The sequence below is a fragment of the Salvelinus alpinus genome, chromosome 24, assembly GCF_045679555.1.
Source record: "Salvelinus alpinus chromosome 24, SLU_Salpinus.1, whole genome shotgun sequence".
Lineage (NCBI taxonomy): Eukaryota > Metazoa > Chordata > Actinopteri > Salmoniformes > Salmonidae > Salvelinus > Salvelinus alpinus.
Genome location: NC_092109.1, coordinates 3,279,461 through 3,302,920, shown reverse-complemented (window position 1 = coordinate 3,302,920; position 23,460 = coordinate 3,279,461). Strand labels below are relative to the sequence as shown.

Genomic DNA, 23,460 nt, shown 5'->3' with positions numbered 1-23,460 from the left:
GCTTTTCAAATCACCCAGTATTGCTATCTGCAGCGTTCGTTCTAGTCAAATGTTGCAATTCTTCAGCCATTCCTGGACATGTGACCAAAAATGAGCTACATATGGACAGTACCAAAAAAAAGGATCTAATGACTCTGCTTCCTCACATCAAAATCTTCAGAGCTGGGAAGATTGTATCCCCCATTAACATAACAATCTATTGGTTGCAAGAATTTTGTATAGTCATTTAAATTGAAAAATGTGAACTTTTGAATCCGGCGTTGTTTTGCGTATCAATGCATAAACCATGTGCCATGGAATGGGTACATCGAAAATCTCTTCCCAACTATTTAGCAATTTTTATGGGACAGCTGTCAGTTTTTTGGTCCTTAAATGAAATTGGTATATGTTTTTATTTATCACACTTTTCTTTAACCATTTATGTTCTTTAATACAGGGCCGACATACAAGTTCCTTACTTTTTTGCAGTGGCCTCTTCCATTTTTGTGGTAATGCTGCAATTAGTTGGTTGTAATTTTGGGTAGAGCAGACATTTCCATATGTCTGTGTTAGCTGCATGTGTGACAACTCCACCAGTCCTATTTATGATATCATTCACTAAAATTATACCTTTTTTCTAAATTTCTTCGAAAAATAGTTTTTTTTAATCAATGACTATATTTGAGTACAACCACAATATTTGTTTGTTTAAAAAATAAAGATATTACGGAGATTATTTCCTTTTCAAACAAACGAAAATGAGCAGGTGTAATCTGAATAAAGGCGAAAGGGCCATTCTTGAACATAGGATGAGACATTCCTACCAATTTACTAGAGAACCAGTTTGGATTTAAGTATAATTTTTGTATGACTGATGCCTTTAGTGAGAGGTCTAATGCTTTAATATTTAATCATTTCTGCCCTCCGAATTCATATTCGTTATATAAATAGGCCCTTTTAATTTTGTCTGGCTTGCCATTCCAAATAAAATTTAATTTTTTTGTTCATATAATTTAAAAAGCAGGTCACTAGGTGTAGGCAAAACCATAAGCAAATATGCAAACTGTGATTTGACTAAAGAGTTAATCAGGGTGATTTTTTCCACAAATAGACAGTTATTTTCCTTTCCATGGTACCAAGATCTTATCTATTTTTGCTAACTTTCTCAAAAAATGTATTGGATAGAGATCATTTCTTTCTTTTGGGATTTGTATACCCAGTATGTCCACATCTCCATCAGACCATTTAATTGGTAAACTACACGGTAATGTAAAATTCGCATTTTTATTGTGATCCAATACGTAATACGTTATCATAATTTGGTTTTAATTCAGAGAGGATAGCAAAAGTATCTAGATCCTCTAAGAGGCCGTGGAGAGATTATATTTGTGGTTTTAAAATAAAACATGAATCATCAGCGTACAATGACGCCTTAGTTTTTAAGTCACGGATTTCTAATCCCTTAATATTTTTGAGAAACTCCCAAATACAGGTGTGCCAAGCGTCATACCCACGAAGACTAGGCTGTAATCGCTGCCAAGGTTGCTTCAACAAAGTACTGAGTAAAGGGTCTGAATACTTATATAAATGTAATTTATCCTTTTTTACATTTTTATAAAATGAGCAAAAATGTCTAAAAACCTGTTTTTGCTTTGTCATTATTGTGTGTAGGTTGATTAAGGATAAAAACTATTTAATCAAATTTAAAATAAGGCTGTAACCTAACAAAATGTGGAAAAAGTCAAGGGGTCTGAATACTTTCCGAAGGCACTGTACGTATGTATTTGTATAGTATGTATGTATGTATGTATGTATGTATGTATGTATATGTAAATATAAGAGTGTACATGAATACACGCTTATTATTTACGTTTTACACTAAAGAAATCATTAGCTCAAATCCCTTTGTACTTAAGTTTTGAAATGACAAAATATAAAAAATATAATCATGTGACTGTACTCTAAAGTGTAACAGATATAATTGATAACCAGTCTTGGTGACGCTAGTTTACCAAGCTAACAGTTACTTCACAATGGAATGATTAAGCTACACTAAAGCTACCCTTAAGAAAAATATAATTACTTTGAAAAAGTACTACTTGGTGAAAACGTATGTAAATCTGAAATTACATAGACTACAAATTGCAAGGATAGATCACTTTGGGGTCATATGTTAACCCGTTGTAGAGAGTAGTGCACTATATGTAATTCAACTAGTAATTTCACTAGGTTTTGCAGTAGCTTGGTGGTAGATGAACTATGGTCAAATCTAGGTGGTATTTTCAGTAGTTAATTCGTTTTTTTGCCGTAACTACTGGAGCTACACACTACTTAAAACATTTACAAATTATGTAAACTACAATTTCCTTTCTTTTTCGGCATCCGATCTGCACAATTCTCAGTTTAAACATTGTGTTTGTGTTTAATAGGCAAAATTACACATTTTGTTAACATATGACCCCAAAGTGAACTGACCTTGCAATTTGTAGTCTATGACAATTTAAATTGACATATGATCATCTTTCACAAAGTAGTTTTGATGTAGTGAACTACATTTTCAAAGTAACTTTAGTTAAGTAAACTATATTTTTCTTAAGGGTAGCTGTATCGTACCTTAACTTCTTCCAGTGTGAAGTAATTGGTAGCTTGGTAAACTATATGTTCAGAGTAGCTTCCACAACACTGATGTTACCATAGTGTGTTCATTTGCCTATGAAAAGTGAGAATTATGCAGGTCTGATACCGAAAAATATATTTTATTTCATTTTTGCTAAACAAGTAGTGTAATTCCAGTAGTTTGCTACACCGCTACATGGCAAAAAAGTAATTAACTACTGAAAATACTATCTCGATTTGAATTTAGTTATACTGCAAATTGTAGTTAAATTACTAGTTGAACTAAATGTAGTTCACTACTCCCCAACACTGTTGAGAACTAGAAATATTTATGCTTACTGAAGGTCAATGGGGGTTATTCATAAACCATAAAGATAGAGTCGGCGAAATTACATTGCCATGAGCAGCACCACAGATATTGCGATGAGCAAGATGCAGGACTTCGCTCTCGCACACTCACACACATTATCTGCGCATGTGCACGAGTTCGCGTCACGCATTCACAACGTGGTAGCCACGGGACCAAAACAGCTCTTCAACACTCTTCGTTGTCGTGGAAATTAACCCACTTTGCTGTTTACTTTCTGCATATACGTCAGATCGCTGACTCTACCTTTAACAGCTGAGAAACATGTACCACCTATTTCAAAACATATTTAACAATGTATAGATAGATTGGATAGTCTATTTGTATAGTAAGTTTGATTGGATAGAACTGATCGCTACATGCTCTTCTCATACTCAGGATGAGTCAGGGAATCAAAGAACACTTCCACAAGACATATCATATTCGTATGCCATTCATATTCAATGGCATACGCACATTATTCATTATTATTATTATTATTATATTCTTAAGGTCAGTAGTTACCAGCTTCTTTCTGTTTTGAAAAATAAAAACAGGTGGTAAATTTAAACATGCAGTAAAGTTACACGAATAACCCCAAAGCTCTCAAGCAGAATACCACACGTTCATATAAGATACCACTATCTGAAATACCTGGGTCAGAAGTTATAAAAGCTAACAAAAAAGCAGAGTGAGTGTAAAGACCTTAGTCATATCTACTCAGTACAAACACACATTGCAGGAAAGACCACACCGATTATGATGCGACATACCTCTTCTCAAAATGGTTGCAATAAATGACGAAGATTCTCAATTGAACATCTTCCTCTGCTTTTTCTCTTTCTGTCTCTCTGTTAGCAAAAGTACAATCTACAAAAAGATCCCAGTTTTACGCACAAAACTGAGGAGGTCAAAAAACAGCGTTTTAGCTGCATTTTCTACCAGTACGTTTTCAAGGAAGACGAACTTCAGAAAAAAAGGTATCTTTGAAATCATCTCACAACATATGTCTTTGTCTCTCCTTATAATATCCATCATAGATTTTTCAGATCGTATAAGTGGACTGGGGTCACCTTGCAGTCCATCTTTCCCCGTCTTTGTCTGTCCTCCAATGATGCTACAGTTGGGACTGTTCCAAGCATCCTATTTGTTGCCCATGTGCTCAGTCAGGGAATCAAAGAACACTTCCTGCACTGACTAGAAGTGGGAGGATCTAGAGGAGAGGTGGGAGGTGGAGTTTGGCCTTTGAACTCAAACCCACCGGGCATCGACAGACATACACCTCACTCCCGACAGGCCGAACAAACAAGAACATAAACAAAAATGTAGGCAATAAAGTTGACAAATTTTCTTGAGTGCAAAAGTGTGGAGCTCCAAGGAAGGGAGTCTTGGGGGGAGGAGAGGAGGGGGGGTCTGTGCCCCCATATCGCCTCTAGTCGGAGTGTAGTGAGGTGAGGCCTGGGCTTGAGCAGGGCAACGTGCGCTTTGGAACTCATGACGACTCAGTGTTACTGACATCATGGCAATTACTAGTATTCACCTCATCCCTTGAGATGTTGTCGTAACGTGACAGTCTCTCTTTCGCAGTTTGGCAACCCGCACCGTTTCGCTGCTATGGATCAGCCGCTCTCTGCTCCTCCTCGCCCTTCTCTTTCCCTTTCCCTCCACCAACTCCAACATACTCGGTACACGGCCTTCACCCTCTTCCTCCTCTTCGTCCAACAGGATCTCTGTGGATTCCGAGTCCTGCATGCAGAGCGTTTTTGAGTCACAACTATTCTCCTCCTCTTCCCCCTCCTCTGGTTGACTGCCGCTGTCTTTCTCTGTGTCCGTCTCTCTGTCCTCTTCCAATGTGAGCTCGAACTGGAATTTGGCCCCAGGGAGGTGGCCGCTGCTGTGGTCAGATTTGTTTGGGGTGGCCAAGGGGCTCTGGGGGATGGTGCTCTGGTACCACTCCCTGTTGTCCTCCAGAGTCTCCAGGATGTCCTGGGCGTCAGGGTGCACCAGGTCAGCCCACGTCTCCCACAGTGGTTGGACGATGTAGTCGATGAACCCCACCTGGAGAGAAAATGTGTATCAGCTTGAGTTTGTACTGAAATAAATTGTCAGGTCAGATATTAACTTTCTTTGTGTGTCTGTGTGTGGGCGCTCTTGTGCACATGTTTATATACTATATGTGTATACTGTATTTACCTGGCTCTTCTGTACAGAGGCGTTGTGTTTGTCACACATGGGGCTGATCTCCATGCCTCTCTCCCTCTCCCTGTCCCCCTGGCTGAAGAACTCTTCCATAATGCGATCGGTCCACTGGCGGTACAGCTGCAGGGGCTTGGTCGGATTACTGAGGTCTACACAGTGCACTATATTCTGGAGTACCTGGAGAGAGAATTAGAATAGAAAATCCCCTTTATACAAACACACTTCTTAGGGCCAGGGGTTCCGCTAGCGGCACCCCTCGACAACATTCCGCTGAAAAGGCAGCGCGCCAAATTCAAAAATATTTTTTAGAAATATGTAACTTTCACACATTAACAAGTGCAATACACCAAATGAAAGATAAACTTCTTGTTAATCTACCCATCGTGTCCGCTTTCAAAAAAGCTTTACAGCGAAAGCACAACATATGATTATGTTGGGTCAGAGGCAAGTCACAAAAACACACACAGCCATTTTTCCAGCCAAAGAGAGGAGTCACAAAAAGCAGAAATAAAGATAAAATGAATCACTAACCTTTGATGATCTTCATCAGATGACACTCATAGGACATCATGTTACACAATACATGTATGTTTTGTTCAATAAAGTGCATATTTATATCCAAAAATCTCAGTTTACATTGGCGCGTTACGTTCAGTAATGTTTTGCTTCCAAAACATCCGATGATTTTGCAGAGAGCCACATCAATTTTCAGAAATATTCATAATAAACATTGATAAAAGATACAAGTGTTATTCACAGAATTAAAGATAGACTTCTCCTTAATGCAACCGCTGTGTCAGATTTAAAAAAAAAACTTTACGGAAAAAGCACACAATGCAATAATCTGAGTACGGATCTCAGAGACCAAATCAGCCAAAGAAATATCTGCCATGTTGGAGTCAACATTAGTCAGAAATAGCATTATAAATATTCACTTACCTTTGATGATCTTCATCAGAATGCACTCCCAGGAATCCCAGTTCCACAATAAATGTTTGTTTTGTTCGATAATGTCCATCATTTATGTCCAAATTCCTCCTTGCTGTTCTCGAGTTCAGTACACTTTCCAAACTCACGACGCGCGTGCAAGTCCAGCGGAAAGTACGGACAAAAAGTTAAAAAAGTTATATTACAATCCCTAGAAACATGACAAACTAAGTATTGAATCAATCTTTAGGATGTTTTTAACATAAATCTTCAATAATGTTCCAACCGGAGAATTCCTTTGTCTTCAGAAGTGAGATGGAACAGAGCTCGCTCTCACATGAACGCGCATGGTCAGCGCATGTTCAGCTCATGGTAGACCTTACTCAATCCCCTCTCATTCGGCCCCACTTCACAGTAGAAGCATCAGACAAGGTTCTAAAGACTGTTGACATCTAGTGGAAGCCTTAGGAAGTGCAACATGACCCATATCCCACTGTGTATTCGATAGGCCAAGAGTTAAAAAACTACAAACCTCAGATTTCCCACTTCCTGGTTGGATTTCTCTCAGGGTTTCGCCTGCATTATGAGTTATGTTATACTCACAGACATCATTCAAACAGTTGTAGAAACTTCAGAGTGTTTTCTATCCAAATCTACTAATAATATGCATATATTAGCAGCTGGGACTGAGTAGAAAGCAGTTTACTCTGGGCACGCTTTTCATCCAAACGTGAAAATGCTGCCCCCTATCCCAAACAGGTTTTAATAACCATCACATTTCAGTCCTCATATATATAAAACAACAAAAGAGACAATGGTTAAAAGATCAACTGCAAACCTCTCGCATTATCAACTGCACATAAAACATTCTGCAGACCCCAAGAGGAAGGGAGAGAAGGAGAGGGTCAGTTAAAGATGTAGTCACAAAATTAACATATGTTCTTAGTTTGACCCCCTGAACCATCCTTAGTTCAAATTCAAGTCCCGGCAGCTTATGCACTCGTTTGACAACCACTGCCTATCTACTTGTATGACTGAATGATGGACAATGCTAGTAAGGGGCTTTTAAATGGCAAATTCAATTTCAGATCCCTCCCAGATGGCTCTCTGGATAAAACCAAAGTAATTTGCATCTACTACAAGGCTGAATTTGTTTATCACCGAAGTACATCAAGTCTTCATTATCATTTAGAAGCAATACACACCGTTGACGCCGGCAATACAAGTAATGTTACTAGTAGCAATGGAGGACGTCTATGGCAGGCTTAGCTAGAAGTGTGTGCGCGCCGGAGGCCTATGGACAAGTCGACGAGCAGCAAGCTAGCACAAGCTATAGCCAAGTGGATAGCTACAGTTTGCAGGCCAGTCCACATTGTGGAGTACAAAGGCTTGAGGGACATCATTCAAATCGCATCAAACGACTCAACGTATGAGTTACCCTCGAGAGCCACCGTCGTTACAAGAACACACGAGCTGTATGAAAGCGAGAGGACTACGAAAGCGGAGGAGTTGAAACATGCAACAGCTGTTGCTCTCATGGGAGAGCACTGGACTTTGATGAGTAAGCACAACTAGCTTGGGGTTACTGCGCACCACATTGATGAATTCACACGCTCTGGCCGTATTGAAGACAGAAGAGAGGTACTATGCTGAAAAGTGCGCCGACCATTTCATGGATGTAGCAAAGCAGTCGAACATTGAAAAACAAAGTTACCACACTTTTCACAGACAGTGCACGGAACATAATTGCAGCTGCGAGACATCTGCCTATTGAATACCTGTCCTGCACCGTGCACAGTCTCCAAAGGTCCATCACAATGTCCGTGCATTGGGTTCGACAATGCCTTAGCCAAATGCAGAAAACAATTTGTGCATTTCCAACACAGCCCACCAATCGATGCAGAGCTAGGACAACAGCAAGTTGCAAATGGGTCACTCGCACATGATGTCACAAGATGGAATTCCACTCTGAAAATGGTAAAGCATGTCCACAGAAACCAACAACCACTGAGAGATGCTCTGGCCCAAAAGAAAACAAACATCACCATGCCAACCACAGCTGAACTGGAGAAACTGCAGAACCTGGAGGCACTACTGGGAGCCCTGCAGGTTATCTTCTTTCTCACACTATTAATGTTAAAATATGATTGTGTGTGTCAGTGGAGACTCTTCAGACTAGGAAGGGGAGGACCATCCTCCCCAGTGAATTTCATAAAAATGTAAATTGTAAAACATTAAAAAAGTTATTCAATACAAAACCTAGGAGGCTCATCGTTCTCATCCCTTCCCATAGACTTACACAGAGCACTTGACATGTTCACCCAATCAAAGGATCAAATAATGAATCTAGTACTGAAAGCATAAGCCACCGCTAGCTAGCACTGCAATGTGATGAGTAGTTGACTCAAAGAGAGAGAAAAACAATAGTTGAACAATTTTGAATAAATTAATTTCTTCCAAAATGAAGGAGAAGCAAGAGAGTTTGTCATTTCACTTTCAGTTTCACTTATTTAGCTATCAAATGCAGCTAGCTAGTTTAGCCTACTGAATCACGCTGCTCAAACAGAGGGATGCTATGTTAGCTAGCTGGCTATGACTATCCAACACAACACTGGAACTCTTCCAAGTCAAGGTAAGCTTTTGGTATTATAAATTTGTTGCCATCGGGTCCGACGGCGAAACTGCTTACACTAACACTGTACCCTGTACACTAACATTATTGCATGATTGTAGCTGGTTTACAAACGCGTTAGTTCTATTAGCTATGCTGACTATGATGTTACTTTAGCTAATATGGGGACAATGATGTAGGCTGTGTGTAGCGGTTTGGCTTGGAAAGGTTTTTTCACCTGGTCACAGAGCTGAAGTGTTGTGCATTGAAGTCCACAAGCGAAGGGACAAGGTGAGAGGAGGAGAGCGCATTGAAGGAATACAACGTGGCTACTATGAAAGTGAACTGTGTTTACGTGTGATCAGGGGTGTTGAAACAAATTCGGTTTAAATTATTATTTTTTTTTAAATCTGAAAAATGGAAGCAAACGGAACAAAACGGGGATAAACATACCTGAATTTGTCCAATAGAAACACTTGTTTGCAACTGTTGGACTAATGATTACACCCTATATCAGCTAGAAGCAGGAAAGAGTGTGGAAGGCGGTATTCAATGACACTATCTGTCCATGTGTCACTTTCTGTCTCCTCAAATTTGTAATTTCCTGCATAGTGGTGTTGCCTGCTCTGAGCCATCTCATTCAGGTAATGGAGAGAGCAGATGATAACCCTTCCTAGGAAGAGAGGCATGCACAGCAACCTGTTAAAGCAACAGAGTCAGAGCCACCAAAGAAGAAAGCTGCCCTCTTGTTGAGTTCTTCTGAGTGGAGGACTGTCCACTACACTGGTGGTCACATTATGCAGGGGCCCACACAAGACCGGCCTGCATTGCACGAAGGCACCTGGCAACGCCTGCCACATCAGTACCTTGTGAGAGGTTGTTTTCACTCTCTGGACATATGGTACAGAAGAAGAGAGCAGCTTTATCATCTAAAAATGTCAACAGGCGTGTTTGTCTTTGCAACTGGCTCAGTAAAAAGAAATAGGAGGACGACTTAAGTGTATGGTCATAGGTTTATGTTCTGTGGAATTCATGACATTGTTGGACAGGTTTATGCTCTTTGTTGTTTGTATCCATAGAGACAGTTATTTGTTTCTTATAGCCAACCCTCCAATCAGTAATTGGGAGAACAATCATTTGGAATGGCTGAAGCTTAGTGTGTGTGTGTGTGTGAACTTCAAGAAAATATATGAGGGAGTAGGCATACTGGGAGCATTAGTAAGTTCCAGGACTTTTGTAATGCTTATTTTGTTTATGGTGAATATGCCAATAAAAACATTCTGATACAGAATGTCCCTAAATACCTATAATGCCTTTTTTTAAATGGAAAAATATTCATTGAGCAAATTTAAGCAAATCATTTTTTTTACGATTAACTACAGAATTTTAGGCGATTAACCGGGATTAATGATTTTAATCGTTTGACAGCCCTAGTATTTTACAGTCAATATACAACCTAACCATGACATTACAAAATACGTAATTTCGACCAGTTTTGCCTGCAGGGTGACGATATGTGAAGTAGCAGCCAACCTGTATCCTGTCATTGTAGTTATCTAGTAGTAGAACTCCAGAGCTGGTGACTTTCTTGGTCTCCACCATGGTCTTCAGGTCCGCCAGAAGATTCATGTGCTTGGACATGTCAGTAGCTAGTACCTACGGGGACAAACAACAACATGTTGGATTAGTTCAATTGGGTGCTAAACTGGAACTCACTCACTCAAGCAGTCACTCACTTCCATTTGACAAATATTTTGCAATGTTCATATCTGTATCACTCACTCATTAATTAATTCATCCCTTTACTAGCTAGGTTCATCCACCCAACCACCCATCCACCCCACTCACTATGTCTATGACCATTTTCCTGAGCGACTGACGTTGTTTTTTGCTTAGGTTCTGGAAGATGTCACAGTTGTCTTCCTGCAGCAGCTTGAAGCCTACGGCCAGGTGGTGGTTCTCCAGGACTGACGAGTCATTGTACATGAGGGCCAGCTCTGAGTCTGGAGGGAAACCACACAGATAAAAGCACATGGTTAGAAAGCAGTTTTTCTGACATCATTTTGAATATTAGAGTAACATACTTCAGGGTAATATTCATTAGGTATTTCTAGAGAAGCACGTCAATTTTTTGCGAGTGTGTGTGTCTTTAGATTTGATTTGGTATGTCACTGTCTCTCTTTGCCACACACATGCACGTTGCATATTGAATAAAGTGAATCAAGTAGCCAAAGAAACATATTGGGACACTTTTACTACACACGCACGCACAAGTGCGCACGCGCAGACACAACACACAATGCCTACTACTCTGAGTAATCCCTACCTCATTTAACAGAGACAAGTCAAATATATATCTCTATCTTTTGCACATACGCAGGCGCGCAGTCACACACACACACAATCACACACACAGGCACGTACACACACACACGCGCGCGTTCACGCAAGCACACATGGACGCACACACGGATTCCAAAGGATGGGTCCAATTAATTTGTTGCCATGGTGGCTAGGCTAACACATGTTATGTCATCAGGATTGCGTAACTGGTGAGGATCAAAATCAGCTCCCAGTCAATCAGCCTAGAGAACAGACAGTCCAATCCCAACAATGTATAATCTTATACTAAGACAATGAAGCCGGTTTCAATATGAATCAATGTACCCTTCATTCTATCTACAATACCATTTGGCTTGAACTGAGTTCATTTGTCTTGCAAGGCAATATTTTCTAGCCTGGTCCCAGATCTGTTTTTGCTGTCTTACCAACTATACGGTCATTGTCACGCTAAAGTTGTTCATGTCAATGTCCATAGGAGATGATTATACAGCACAAACAGATCTGGGACCAGGCTACATGTTTTGCCCATTGGCAGACAATTGTATGTATTTATGACTGTGAGTACCATGCCTCTTGGGCTGCTAACCCAGTCAGGGAGTGTCCACACGCACAGGGAGTGTCCACACACACGGACGGACGTCTCCATATGAGACGATGGGCTGCTAACCCAGTCAGGGAGTGTCCACACACACACACACACACACACACACACACACACACACACACACACACACACACACACACACACACACACACACACACACACACACACACACACACACACACACACACACACACACACACACACACACACACACACACACACACACACACACACACACACACACACACACACACACACACACACCCCCCCGTCCGTCCGTCCGTGTGTATGGACACTCCCTGACTGGGTTAGCAGCCCAAGAGGCATGGTACGGTCATAAATACGGACGGACGGACGGAATGATAGAAGTCTCTTTGTGTTGTGTCCTCCACAATTAACTCATATGGAGACATCGCCTCCTGTCTGCATGTCTAATGAAGGGGATTCCCCGAAGTGCATTGGATCCAATTCTTTTACACACTCAAACACAAGCATTTTGCTACACCCACAATAACATCTACTAAATATGTGAATGTGAAAAATAAAAATTGATTTGAAGAGAAAAGCTCATCTTAAAACAGCCATCTACATTAGCACTGCGATAAAAGGCAAAAACGGCATGTCATGTGAGGTCGAATAGCTCATAACTGCAAAACATGGGAAAGACCACTCACTGGTACTGATGAGAAACTGGTTGGAGACCCCCGGGTGGTCTACGTCATGAATAGCACTGGCAAAGATGGCAGCAAGGATTTCCAGGTCTGTGAACACAGCCTGCGAAGACAAGAGGTGGAACCACTTTATGAGCACAACAAAACAATGAACACAATCTCACTGTATGAAACTCACTGTTCAATCCATCAAAACCAGGGTCATTCAAAAGGGAAGAAAACAGATTGGAACATACCTGGACTTGTCTAATAAGAAACTATCATCTTTGTTATCCATTGCAAAATGTTTTAAAACATTTTCTGTTGCCTGCCCTAATGAACACAACTCAGGTTACATTTAAAGCAAGTTTTAAACAAGACAAATATAAAAACAGATATAATTGCTGTGTTAAAAACACATTTTTAACAGAACATAAGCCAAAAAGTTAAAAGAGGTGGCCATATTGACCGTATCAAATCCTACCAACAAAGTTTCCCCCCATAAAGCAACGGAGATGGTACATTCCCCTACCTCTAGAACAGGCGTGGACAGAAGCACGTGAGTGGATTGGGTGACATCAGCAGCATGGATGTTATTGTGATAGGCTACATCGCCATGGTAATAGTCTTCTAGAGTCTTCAGGTAAGTTATAAAGGTGTCTAATGGTATTTTGAATGTTTCAAATAAATGTCTTTCCTGAAAATGAGAGAACATCAGACACGGTCAAAACGAATCAAGAATAATGTCAGAATTATGGGTCAACTGACTGCTATTCACACATACTACACTAACACACACACCGACACCGACACACACACCAACACACACACACACACCGACACACACACACACACACACACACACACAGTAAATTCGTATAAACGTTCTTACCTGAAAAATTGTGTACATCATTACTGTTAAAGGCCGGTTCCCCGAAAGCTCGGTGACTTTGAAAAGATTAAGGCCCCATTTATTGATGTCCTCAAGCTCCTGAAATCAGACATCATGGCCCGTTTTAGACACACCATTTTCCTCCAAACATACACTACATGGGCAAAAGAAATTGGATACCTGCTCGTCGAACATCTCATTCCAAAATTATGGGCATTGATATGGAGTTGGTCCCCCCTTTTGCTGCTATAACAGCCTCCACTCCTCTGGGATGGCTTTCCACTAGATGTTGGAACATTGCTGCGGGGACTTGCTTCCATTCAGCCACAAAAGCATTAGGCTTGCAGTCAGCGTTCCAATTCATCCCAAAGGTGTTCGATGGTGTTGAGGTCAAGGCTCTGTGCAGGCCAATCAAGTTCTTCCACACCGATCTCAACAAACCATTTCTGTATGGACCTTGCTTTGTGCACGGGGGCATTGTCATGCGGAAACAGGAAAGGGCCCCAAACTGTTGCCACAAAGTTGGAAGCACAGAATCGTCTAGAATGTCATTGTATGCTGTAGTGTTAATATTTCCCTTCACTGGAACTAACTGGCCTAGCCCGAAACATGAACAACAGCCCCAGACCATTATTCCTCCTCCTCCAAACTTTACAGTTGGCACTATGCATTGGGGCAGGTAAGGTTCTCCTGGCATCCGCCAACCCCAGATTCGTCCATTGGACTTCCAGACGGTGAAGCGTAATTCAGATGGTGAAGCGTTTCCACTGTTCCAGAGTCCAATGGAGGCGAGCTTTACACCACTCCAGCCGACGCTTGGCATTGCGCATGGTGATCTTAGGCTTGTGTGCGGCTGCTCAGCCATGGAAACCCATTTCATGAAGCTCCCTATGAACAGTTATTGTACTGATGTTGCTTCCAGAGGCAGTTTGGAACTCGGTAGTGAGTGTTGAAACTGAGGACAGATGATTTTTACACGCTACGCCCTTCAGCACTCGGCGATCCCGTTCTGTAAGCTTGTGTGGCCTACCACTTTGCGGCTGAACAGTTGTTGCTCGTAGACGTCTCCACTTCACAATAACAGCACTTACAGTTGACCGGTACAGCTCTAGCAGGGCAGGAATTTGATGAAGTGACTTGTTGGAAAAGTGGCATCGTATGACGGCGCCACGTTGAAACTCACTGAGCTCTTCAGTATGGGCCGTTCTACTGCCGATGTATGTCTACGGAGATTGTATGGCTGTGTGCTCGATTTTATACACCTGTCAGCAATGGGTCTGGCTGAAATAGCCGAATCCACTAATTTGAAAGGGTGTCCACATACTTTTGCCATCTAGTGTATTATAAGGAGAAATGATATACATTAATACACAATTACACATTTTCTATGACAAAAATGCATAACTCCGGTATAGTCTGGAATTTAACCAAAACAACATTGTAGGTTTATCCGTACTGCGCTGTACAAAATCACATTCTAAGTAAAGATGTTTCGAGACAAGGTCTGTATCACAGTCTAACAACAGACAATTAAGACACAAATAACGCAAAGCCAGTATCATCTTAATAATATAGGGTGTATCTTCAGAGCTACTTCGTTACTTTTCTGGATTGGGTATTCACACCACGTAGCATGTTTGGTTGAATCCAGCCTATCTCCCGTATTACCACATGCCCTGTATGCCAATCAGCATCCACTGTGGCGTAACATTATATAGGTGACCCTTTAAGGCATGGGTGTCAAACTCTGGCCCGCGGGCCAGATTTGGCCCGCGGGGTAATTATATTTGGCCCGCGAGACAATACCAAATTACTACTAGAGCTGGCCCGCCGGTATTATACAGCGCATTCACCGCTAATACTACGAATCCCATAATGCTCTGCTGTTGTTTTCGCGCGCCAATCAGGACAGGACCCAGAAACGCCCTCTCCTCTGTGACAGTAGTCATAGCAACATAGACGCTACAACTGTGAGCGCTATCCCTTCCCAAAAATGGCGAAAAGAAAGGCAGAAAACAGGAGCTTTCTGAACAAGTGGGAGGCAGAATATCTGTTTACATATGTAAAAGACAAACCTGTTTGTCTTATTTGTGGAGTCCACGTGGCTGTAAGTAAGGAGTACAACATTAGACGACACTATGAAACGAAACACCATTGACAAATACAAGGACCTGGACATGACTCAAAGGAGCCAGAAAGTAGAGGAGATGAAAATAAGTTTGGTTTCACAACAGAATATGTTCAAAAAAGCCACATCACAAAGTGCTGGCTTGGGCACATCAGATTAGATCAGTGTGCAATAACTAACGTTTTCTTTGTGCACTTTTTCTTGCTACAAGGCATGGGTTTGAATGGTTGATTGATTTATTATCATTTTATTTGTAAAATTATTAGCCAGTGGAAAAAGTTTATTTTGGTATTTAAATCAGAAGGCTGCAAATAGAAAAGAGGCATACGATTTTTATTTACATTTTATTTATTTAATAAATGAATGCCATTGATGTGTTTTTTCATTTGAAATTCGATTTTGCATGTCTCCACTATTAAATTATATATTGTATGGTAATAAGCGATGCTTGTTCCATATTCAATGTTAAAGCAAAACTTGTTTGGGTCCATATTAAAAGGTTAATTTGTTCAATGTTGGCCCGCGACTTTGTTCAGGTTTTACATTTTGGCCCACTGGGTATTTGAGTTTGACACCCCTGCTTTAAGGCATCCCATTACCTGGATCTCAATAGAATCAATTTAGTCCATATCACTATATGGGAAATTACAGAAGTGACCCTTTTAGGCATCCTATCACCAGCAACTTGATCGATTTTGGCCTAAATCTGAAGTGGTGATCAGTGCTAGAAGTTTAATAAGCACTAGAACATGGGTTAGCTCTGGTGGTAATCTCTAGCTAGCTACGATGGTGCCCTAAAATACTATAACGGAACAGTGGGAAAATGACTAGAATAAAAATAGAATGATCGAACAATGAAGAGGCCCGGTTCAGGCTACACTTCACCTTGGGAAAAGTACACAAGTCCAGATAAAGGCCCGGCCAAAACTCAAAATGACATTATGTAGCTAGAGGTTAAAGTGATGCACAATTGTGTACTACATCAATCATTTGACATTTTGCAGACACTCTTATGCAGAGCAACTTACAGTAGTGAGTGCAAACATGTCCATACTAGTCCCCCGTAGGAATTGAACCCACAACCCTGGTGTTGCCAGCACCCTTCTCTACCAACTGAGACACACAATATGTTACAAATTGTAACAACAACATAAAATGTGTATGATATGTTACAAATTCCAATTTGTACAATATGTTAGGATTTTGTAAGTGCTTAAGATCCCAGACTGCATCTTTAAGTTCCTTCCTCAAGGGCACAACAGTATTTCTTTCCTAAGTTCATAACAGATAAATAGTTGACTTTAGTCTGTAAAACAAAAGCGCAACCAAAAGATTGCTCCTATATCTGATTGTTTTATCTACCTTAGTTGAATACACTGATTGTAAGTCGCTCTGGCTAAGAGAAGCTAAGAGCGTCTGCTAAATGACTTAAAATGTCAATATAATGTCAAAATGCTCCTTCACCGTTGCCAGTTTGTCGTCTGTCCCGGTCTTGACCCCAAAGCGGGGTACATTAGAGTTGGAGAGGCTAGTGCTGTGCTGCAGCTTCTTCACACCACTCATCTGACACATGGGCTTGGCATTCTTCTTGTCCGTCTTCACCTTCTGCATCTGGGGGCTTGGCCTCTCCGCGCCATGCTGCTTGTCTGGGGAAGAGTGAAGGAAGGAGGGGATAGATATAGGACGAGAGGGAGGGACTGTTATACAATACACAAAGTTATTTTTTGTTGTTGCATATTTTATGCTCGTCGGCTGAAGCCTAACTTGAGATCGCACTCTCCAATAATCATGCATTGAGGTCAATTGGGGACTTTATTTACGCACCCTGATCTCAAGTTAGGATTGGTCCTCGTTGACTAAACAAACCTGGTTACATTTTTCCGTAACGGAATTACACTGAGAATGGTATACCAAAAAGTATACCAAACAAAAAACATTGATTTCAAAGTTTAACAAACCATAGAACTCTACGGACTACTTAACAATTTCACAGATTTTTTTTTAACAAAAACACATTTACAGGAAGAACTGTGCAGGTACAAAGTTGGGTAACAGATTAAAACTGAGGGATATTTTACCATAATTCTGTTACTAAACTTTGCAACTGCATAGTTTTTCTAGTAATAGTTTTTTGTTTTTACTGTGTAAATTGTTGAAAGTAGTCATTGTGCATAGAGTTGTATGGTTTGTTACACTTTAAAAGCAATGTTTTTTGTTTAACATACATTTTAAAGTGAAAAATCAGAGTCTCAGTGTAACTCTGTTACCGTGGAATTGCCCAATACCCAAATTATTTGGAGGCTTTTTGGCTATGGGGAGTTTCAGTTTCAGGGAACATTTTTGTGGACTGAGTGATTGAGACTCTTTACTTGACTTTTGGGGACTTGTACTTGTTGTTATAAGTACTGACAACAGAACAGCAAGGTCAGTCAGTCTTACCTAAGAAGGTTCTGGAGATGAACTCAGAGACCTGGTTCCCCGAGCGACTCATCTGAGACAGGTGAGACAGCTCCCTGTTCAACATCCTCTTAAACTGGACACCGAGAGAGGGAAGAGAGAGAAAATGAGATAGAGAGGGGGGGATTACTCCTGTGCATATATGACATTGTGTAGACTATAAAGGGTAAATAATAGCATACTTAGCGTACATACATCATAAAGCATCACAACGATGTCACATTATTTCACTTTTTTACCTCAATGAAAATGACTGCACTGATGAAAACACTTAACAAACCAGTGAAGTAAACCCTTCTCTCAAGTTTTTGGAATGACACTGTGAATGAATAGACATTATCCAAAGGCAGCAACCCAAACCTACAAGCTTTAACATAAGCTTAGCTATCTGGGATCTGTTGAAAATATTTTGCTCCGGAAAACGAAAATGAGTGTTTCTTATTGGAAGAGGTAGCCTGTCCCTGTTTTAGTCGGTATTTTTCCATTTGGTGCCTAATGAACTTAGCCCTGAAATTGCTTGAATTCTAAATCAGCATCAAGGTCAACATACTGTACCTTTATGTACCCCAATGACACAGAACGTAAGAAGTTTTGTGTCATGGTGGTACATCGATGCAGTAAAATCGAAAACAGATAGACCCAAAACATCTGTCATACAATCAATCATGACATAATCCATAAAGTAGTGTCTCCATGGCCTTGATGGCATAATCTACAAATTCTTTTGAGGCAAATAAACCTAGAGGATAGTAACAAGATTGAATACAGAAGGCGTAAGGTAGGCGAATACACACAAAACATCACTAATCTAGTTATGGCTGTAACATCAATGATAAAGTATTATCCTCCCCCCAAAAAAATCCAATGCTGAATAACCGGATAGAATGGGACCTAGAGCATCTGAAGGGTCCGTAAGACAGGTAGCTACATTACGAGGACACTAGTCAGCTGCGTCTTCGTCTAGCTCTTTGGAGCGGACCTAACATGGTTGTGGAGAAGATGCTAGCTACATCCGAGGATGACTGCACCAATCAGTTTACCGTCAAGTCCAAATTGAACCAAGAGCATTCAAGATGTGCCTATTAGGCAAGTGAACGGCCTTCATTTGGTGTTCTAATTCCACTGTGGAAGACATGAATACTAACTGAAATCCCTCGCAGTGCATCCCTCTAACTATTGGCCTCATCTTGGTGTCTAAATGGTTGTGGATTTACTCGGACCTTGTGTGTGTGCGGGATGTGCATACTTGCAAGTGTGTAATCTAAAGCAATCTTTTTGGTGAACACTCACAAGACATAGGCTGTTTCTCAATATGTATACTACTTCCTGTGCTCCACACTCCCCCTACTACAAAAGGTAGTAGCTATAGGTTATCCCTCCATGGTTATTTAGCAAGCTGCCCAAGTTAGCTGGTCAGCTAAGCTAGCTATCACACACCACAATCCATGGCTACATGGGTGACTACACAGTCTACAAGTACTCTGTCAAGCATGCCAATATAACCTGATACTAGCTACATTACAAATAAACATCCTTCAACAACATATCCCTGGATTTTATTTTTTTGAAGTGAGAGGGCAGGAGTAGGGAGACGAGAGATATGCGTGCCTCACAGTAACCTCAGCCCGACTATGCCCTGTAACATTACTGCCTATTCACTTCATCTGCTGCCAATCAGCCAGGCTAGTGGCAATACAGACGACACAATATACATAAGCAAACTTATCAGCCAGCTAGTTTTAACAGGCAAAAACGTTATGCAAGGTACAGTGCCTAGCTAGCTACAAATTCTTCTTGGCCCTATTGACATAATATAGGGTTGCGATCTACGCATACTACAGTGGGTGTTGTAGGCAGCTAAACATGAAAACAATTAACACAGTGTGTATTTATTCAGATTTCAAGATACAATATTGTAGTCAGGAAACATGGGATGTGAACGGGCAACATTTCATTCTGAAGAAGGACTTTCTCTCGCTTCAGCCCAAATAATGGCCGCCATTGATTTTTGTTGAGTCATATTTCAGTGTGTACTTTCCGTTTCGGATACTTTGATTTGGACTCATACTCCGACTGGTGTGTGCTCCAATTTGCGTGCTCAGAGTACATTAGTATGCATATTGAGAAACACCCATAGAGTAAGCCAAATATACACAGTGTACAAAACATTAGGAACACCTTCCTAATACTGAGTTGCACCCCCTTTTGTCCTCATGGACTCTACAAGGTGTTGAAATTGTTCCACAGGGATGCTGGTCCATGTTGACTCCAATGCTTTCCACATTTGTGTCAAGTTGGCTGGATGTTCTTTGGGTGGTGGATCATTCTTGATACACACAGGAAACTTTTGAGTGTGAAAAATCCAGCAGCGTTGCAGTTCTTGTCACACACAAATCGGTGCGCCGGGCATTGACTACCATACCCCGTTCAAAGGCAATTAAATATTTTTCACCATCTAAATGGCACACATACACAATTCATGTCTCTATTGTCTCAAGGCTTAAAAATCATTCTTTAACTGATCTCCTCCCCTTCATCTACACTGACTGAAGTGGATTTAACAGGTTACATCAATAAGGGGTCATAGCTTTCACATGGATTCACCTGGTCAGTCTGTGTCATGGAAAGAGTAGGTGTTCCTAATGAAATGTACACTCAGGGTAGACTAATGCTACTACTACTATATTTCACAATGGGTCGAAGGTGAGGAAATAAAGTCCCTTAGGAGAAGGGCAAGAGCTTAAAAAATCTGCAGCTCACTGAAAAAAAGCAAGCTGTTGAAGATCAGTGACGCACATCCTCCAAAACTCTTAGAATCAACCCTTGTGATTGATGTTGAGAAGAGAAACACATTTTACACTAGTGCGCAATGCACTGTGCAGTATAATTGATGCAACATAAAGCATTTTTACACTTATTTAATGTCAGTAACCTCTACTATTACCATAGTGGATGTGAACACAGCTCTCTTTGCAATTCAAAAGAGAATCATGCAAAAGCAGATACGTCTTTGATGAACACTTCCTGGTTGTGAGAACGTGGCTTATGAAGGGTTATTAATGGAGGGAAACAATGCAGCGCTATTTATATGGAGATAGCTAACACCCACTAGTCCCATGCTCTCGTCCTCGCCCAGCCTTTCATGAATGGACACACAGGGACAGACAAGTCATGGACGAGCTCATTTGAAAAACAAATCCAAGGAGATCCGTAGTGGCTCTCTACTGTACGTAAAGGGGAGGGCCTATCTAGGCGTGAGGCACAATGATACTGTAGTTGCGTGTCTTCTTAAAAGGGGATGGTCGTAGATATTATGCGTGGTCATAATGAGTGTCGTTACGAAGGGAATTGTTCAGTTGAGTTCATGCCCGACTACATTGCAGCAAAAGCCAGATCTTACAACGCCTAGATAGGTATTTAACATATCATCTGATCACACCATACAGTATGATATAGCAATCTGGTACCCGACTGCACAGTCGATGACGTAGCACACACAACCATTGGTTGATTCAATGCAACGCCTGTGCATCTAGTCGACCAATGGATGTAGATCAGGGAGTGACAGTTTGGTCACTTCCTAAAGCAATGGCCTTATGCCAGAGGCAATGGCTAGGAAATATCTGGACAGGTATGATTGTGACACACAACTATTGTATGTTGAATGAGTCTGTGTTCAGTGTATTATGTGTACACATCATCATACATGCACAAACACAGCACTCACATAAGACAACGGCTGTGAAAGCAAAGCATTAGGTTGGAACTATGGGCTAGAGTGCAGCCCGGTTGGTCAATCTTGCAGAATTAACTACGGTGGTTAGGCAACTAAAAGTTTTGCGATTATGCTGCGGGACTTAGAGGTAATTTGTGGTTTAGTGCGGTACCCTGCGGCACTACTTCATTGCTCCAGAACAGCTCAAGGGGGAGTTAGAGCACTGATTATGCTTTTGGGTCCTACTGTGTCTCTAACTGACAATGAATGGGCGACATAAACCTACATAGAAACGGATAATTGTGCACGACTTCAAAATGACTTACTAAAACTGTTTTTATTCTAAGAGAAATTTAGACTACAATTAGGGTCTGGAAATGTTAGGATTATTTTGCTCTTACTGTAGTACTGTAGCCTACTCCCGACCGGTTATGTTGTACATTGCCCGAGTGGGGGAGCGGTCTAAGACACTGCATCGCAGTGAAAACAGCATTGCTACAGATGCTGGTTCAACACCCGTGCCGGCTGCGACTGGGAGACCCATGAGGCGACTGTGGGCATTTGGTTTCTCTCCCTCTAAAAACAGAAATAAATTATTCTAAATGACAAACTGGCTTTATTTGCAAATTAGAAACAATTTCTCACCGCATGTTCAAGAATGGCCATTTTCCTCGCTCACTTTAGTATTTGAAAACGAAATCTCCAAAATATCGTTATTTTTTACACAAAGCGATAATTATTAATATTATTAACAATTCATGTAGAATGATATAAAAGCCCCTTAGATATTCTCACAGACCAGATTTGTCCTTATGAAAAATGCCCCTTAAATATTAATTTATAATCCTCCAATCCTCTAAATCAGTGGTTCCTAAACTTTTTGTAGTCCCGTACCCCTTCAAACATTCAACCTCCAGCTGTGTACCCCCTCTAGCACCAGAGTCAACGCACTCTCAAATGTTGTTTTTTTGCCATCATTGTAAGCCTGCCACACACACTATACAATACATTTATTGAACATAAGAATGAGTGTGAGTTTTTGTCACAACCCGGCTCGTGGGAAGTGAAAGAGCTTTTATAGGACCATGGCACAAATAACATAATAATCAAAAATGTTGCTCTTTATTTAGCCATCTTACATATAAAACTTTATTTGTTCATCGGAAATTGTGAATAACTCACCATAGGTTAATGAGACGGGTGTGCTTGAAAGGATGCACATAACTCTTCAATGTTGGGTTGTATTGGAGAGAGTCTCAGTCTTAAATACTTTTCCACACACAGTCTGTGCCTGTATTTAATTTTCATGCTAGTGAGGGCCGAGAATCCACTCTCACATAGGTACGTGGTTGCAAAGGGCATCAGTGTTAAGGTTAAACCTCTTGCCGCTCAGATCCCTTTAGCGGGATCATTTTCGTCTACATCTGGTGAATTGCAGAGCGCCAAATTCAAATTAAATTACAAAAAATATGTAATTTTCATGAAATAACAAGTGCAATACACCAAAACACAGCTTAACTTGTTGTTAATCCAGCCGGCGTGTCAGATTTCAAAAAGGCTTTACGGTGAAAGCAAACCATGCGATTATGTGAGGACAGCTCTCAGCAGACAAAACATTACAAACAGCTAGCAGCAAAGTAGATTGGTCACGAAAGTCAGAAAAGCAATACAATTAATCACTTACCTTTGATGATCTTCGTATGTTTGCACTCACAAGACTCCCAGTTACACAATAAATGTTCGTTTTGTTCGATAAAGATTATCTTTATATCCAAAAAACTTTGGTTGGCGCATTTTGTTCAGTAATCCACAGGCTCGTGCGGTCACGACGGGCAGACGAAAATTCCAAATAGTATCCGTAAAGTTCGTAGAAACATGTCAGACGTTTTTATAATCAATCCTCAGGTTGTTTTTACAATAAATAATCGATAATATTTCAACCGTACGGTAGCCTTTTCAATAGAAGAGAGAAAGAAAAAGTCGCACTCCCGGC

The 23,460-nt window shown here is 40.8% G+C and overlaps 1 protein-coding gene across 2 annotated transcripts; it reads right to left on the bottom strand.

Annotated features, from left to right (window-relative positions):
- Nucleotides 1–2,716: 2,716 nt before the first annotated feature.
- On the bottom strand, nt 2,717–17,824 carry LOC139551711 (3',5'-cyclic-AMP phosphodiesterase 4D-like). Of its 2 annotated transcripts, XM_071362987.1 has the most exons (9): nt 17,735–17,824; nt 16,760–16,941; nt 13,168–13,266; nt 12,808–12,972; nt 12,300–12,399; nt 10,527–10,681; nt 10,212–10,334; nt 5,135–5,317; nt 2,717–4,999 (listed from the first exon to the last, which is right to left on the bottom strand). In XM_071362987.1, exons 1-9 carry the CDS (start codon nt 17,817–17,819, stop codon nt 4,478–4,480), a joined length of 1,614 nt encoding a protein of 537 aa, XP_071219088.1. In that variant the 5' UTR covers nt 17,820–17,824; the 3' UTR covers nt 2,717–4,477. The 2 variants fall into 2 exon arrangements, with proteins under 2 accessions (XP_071219088.1, XP_071219089.1); XM_071362988.1 differs by lacking the exons at nt 16,760–16,941; nt 17,735–17,824 and adding an exon at nt 13,348–13,768.
- Between the last annotated feature and the right edge of the window lie 5,636 nt (nt 17,825–23,460).

Bases quoted from the DNA above. Each gene is read 5' to 3' on its own strand.
- LOC139551711 (XM_071362987.1), bottom strand. From the start codon at position 17,819: ATGTTGAACAGGGAGCTGTCTCACCTGTCTCAGATGAGTCGCTCGGGG. The intron at 10,682-12,299 runs GTGAGTGGTCTT...GTTTCCCTCCAG, and splicing joins CCAGTTTCTCATCAGTACCA to ACTCAGAGCTGGCCCTCATG. The intron at 5,000-5,134 runs GTAAATACAGTA...TTTTCTCTCCAG, and splicing joins CCTCTGTACAGAAGAGCCAG to GTGGGGTTCATCGACTACAT.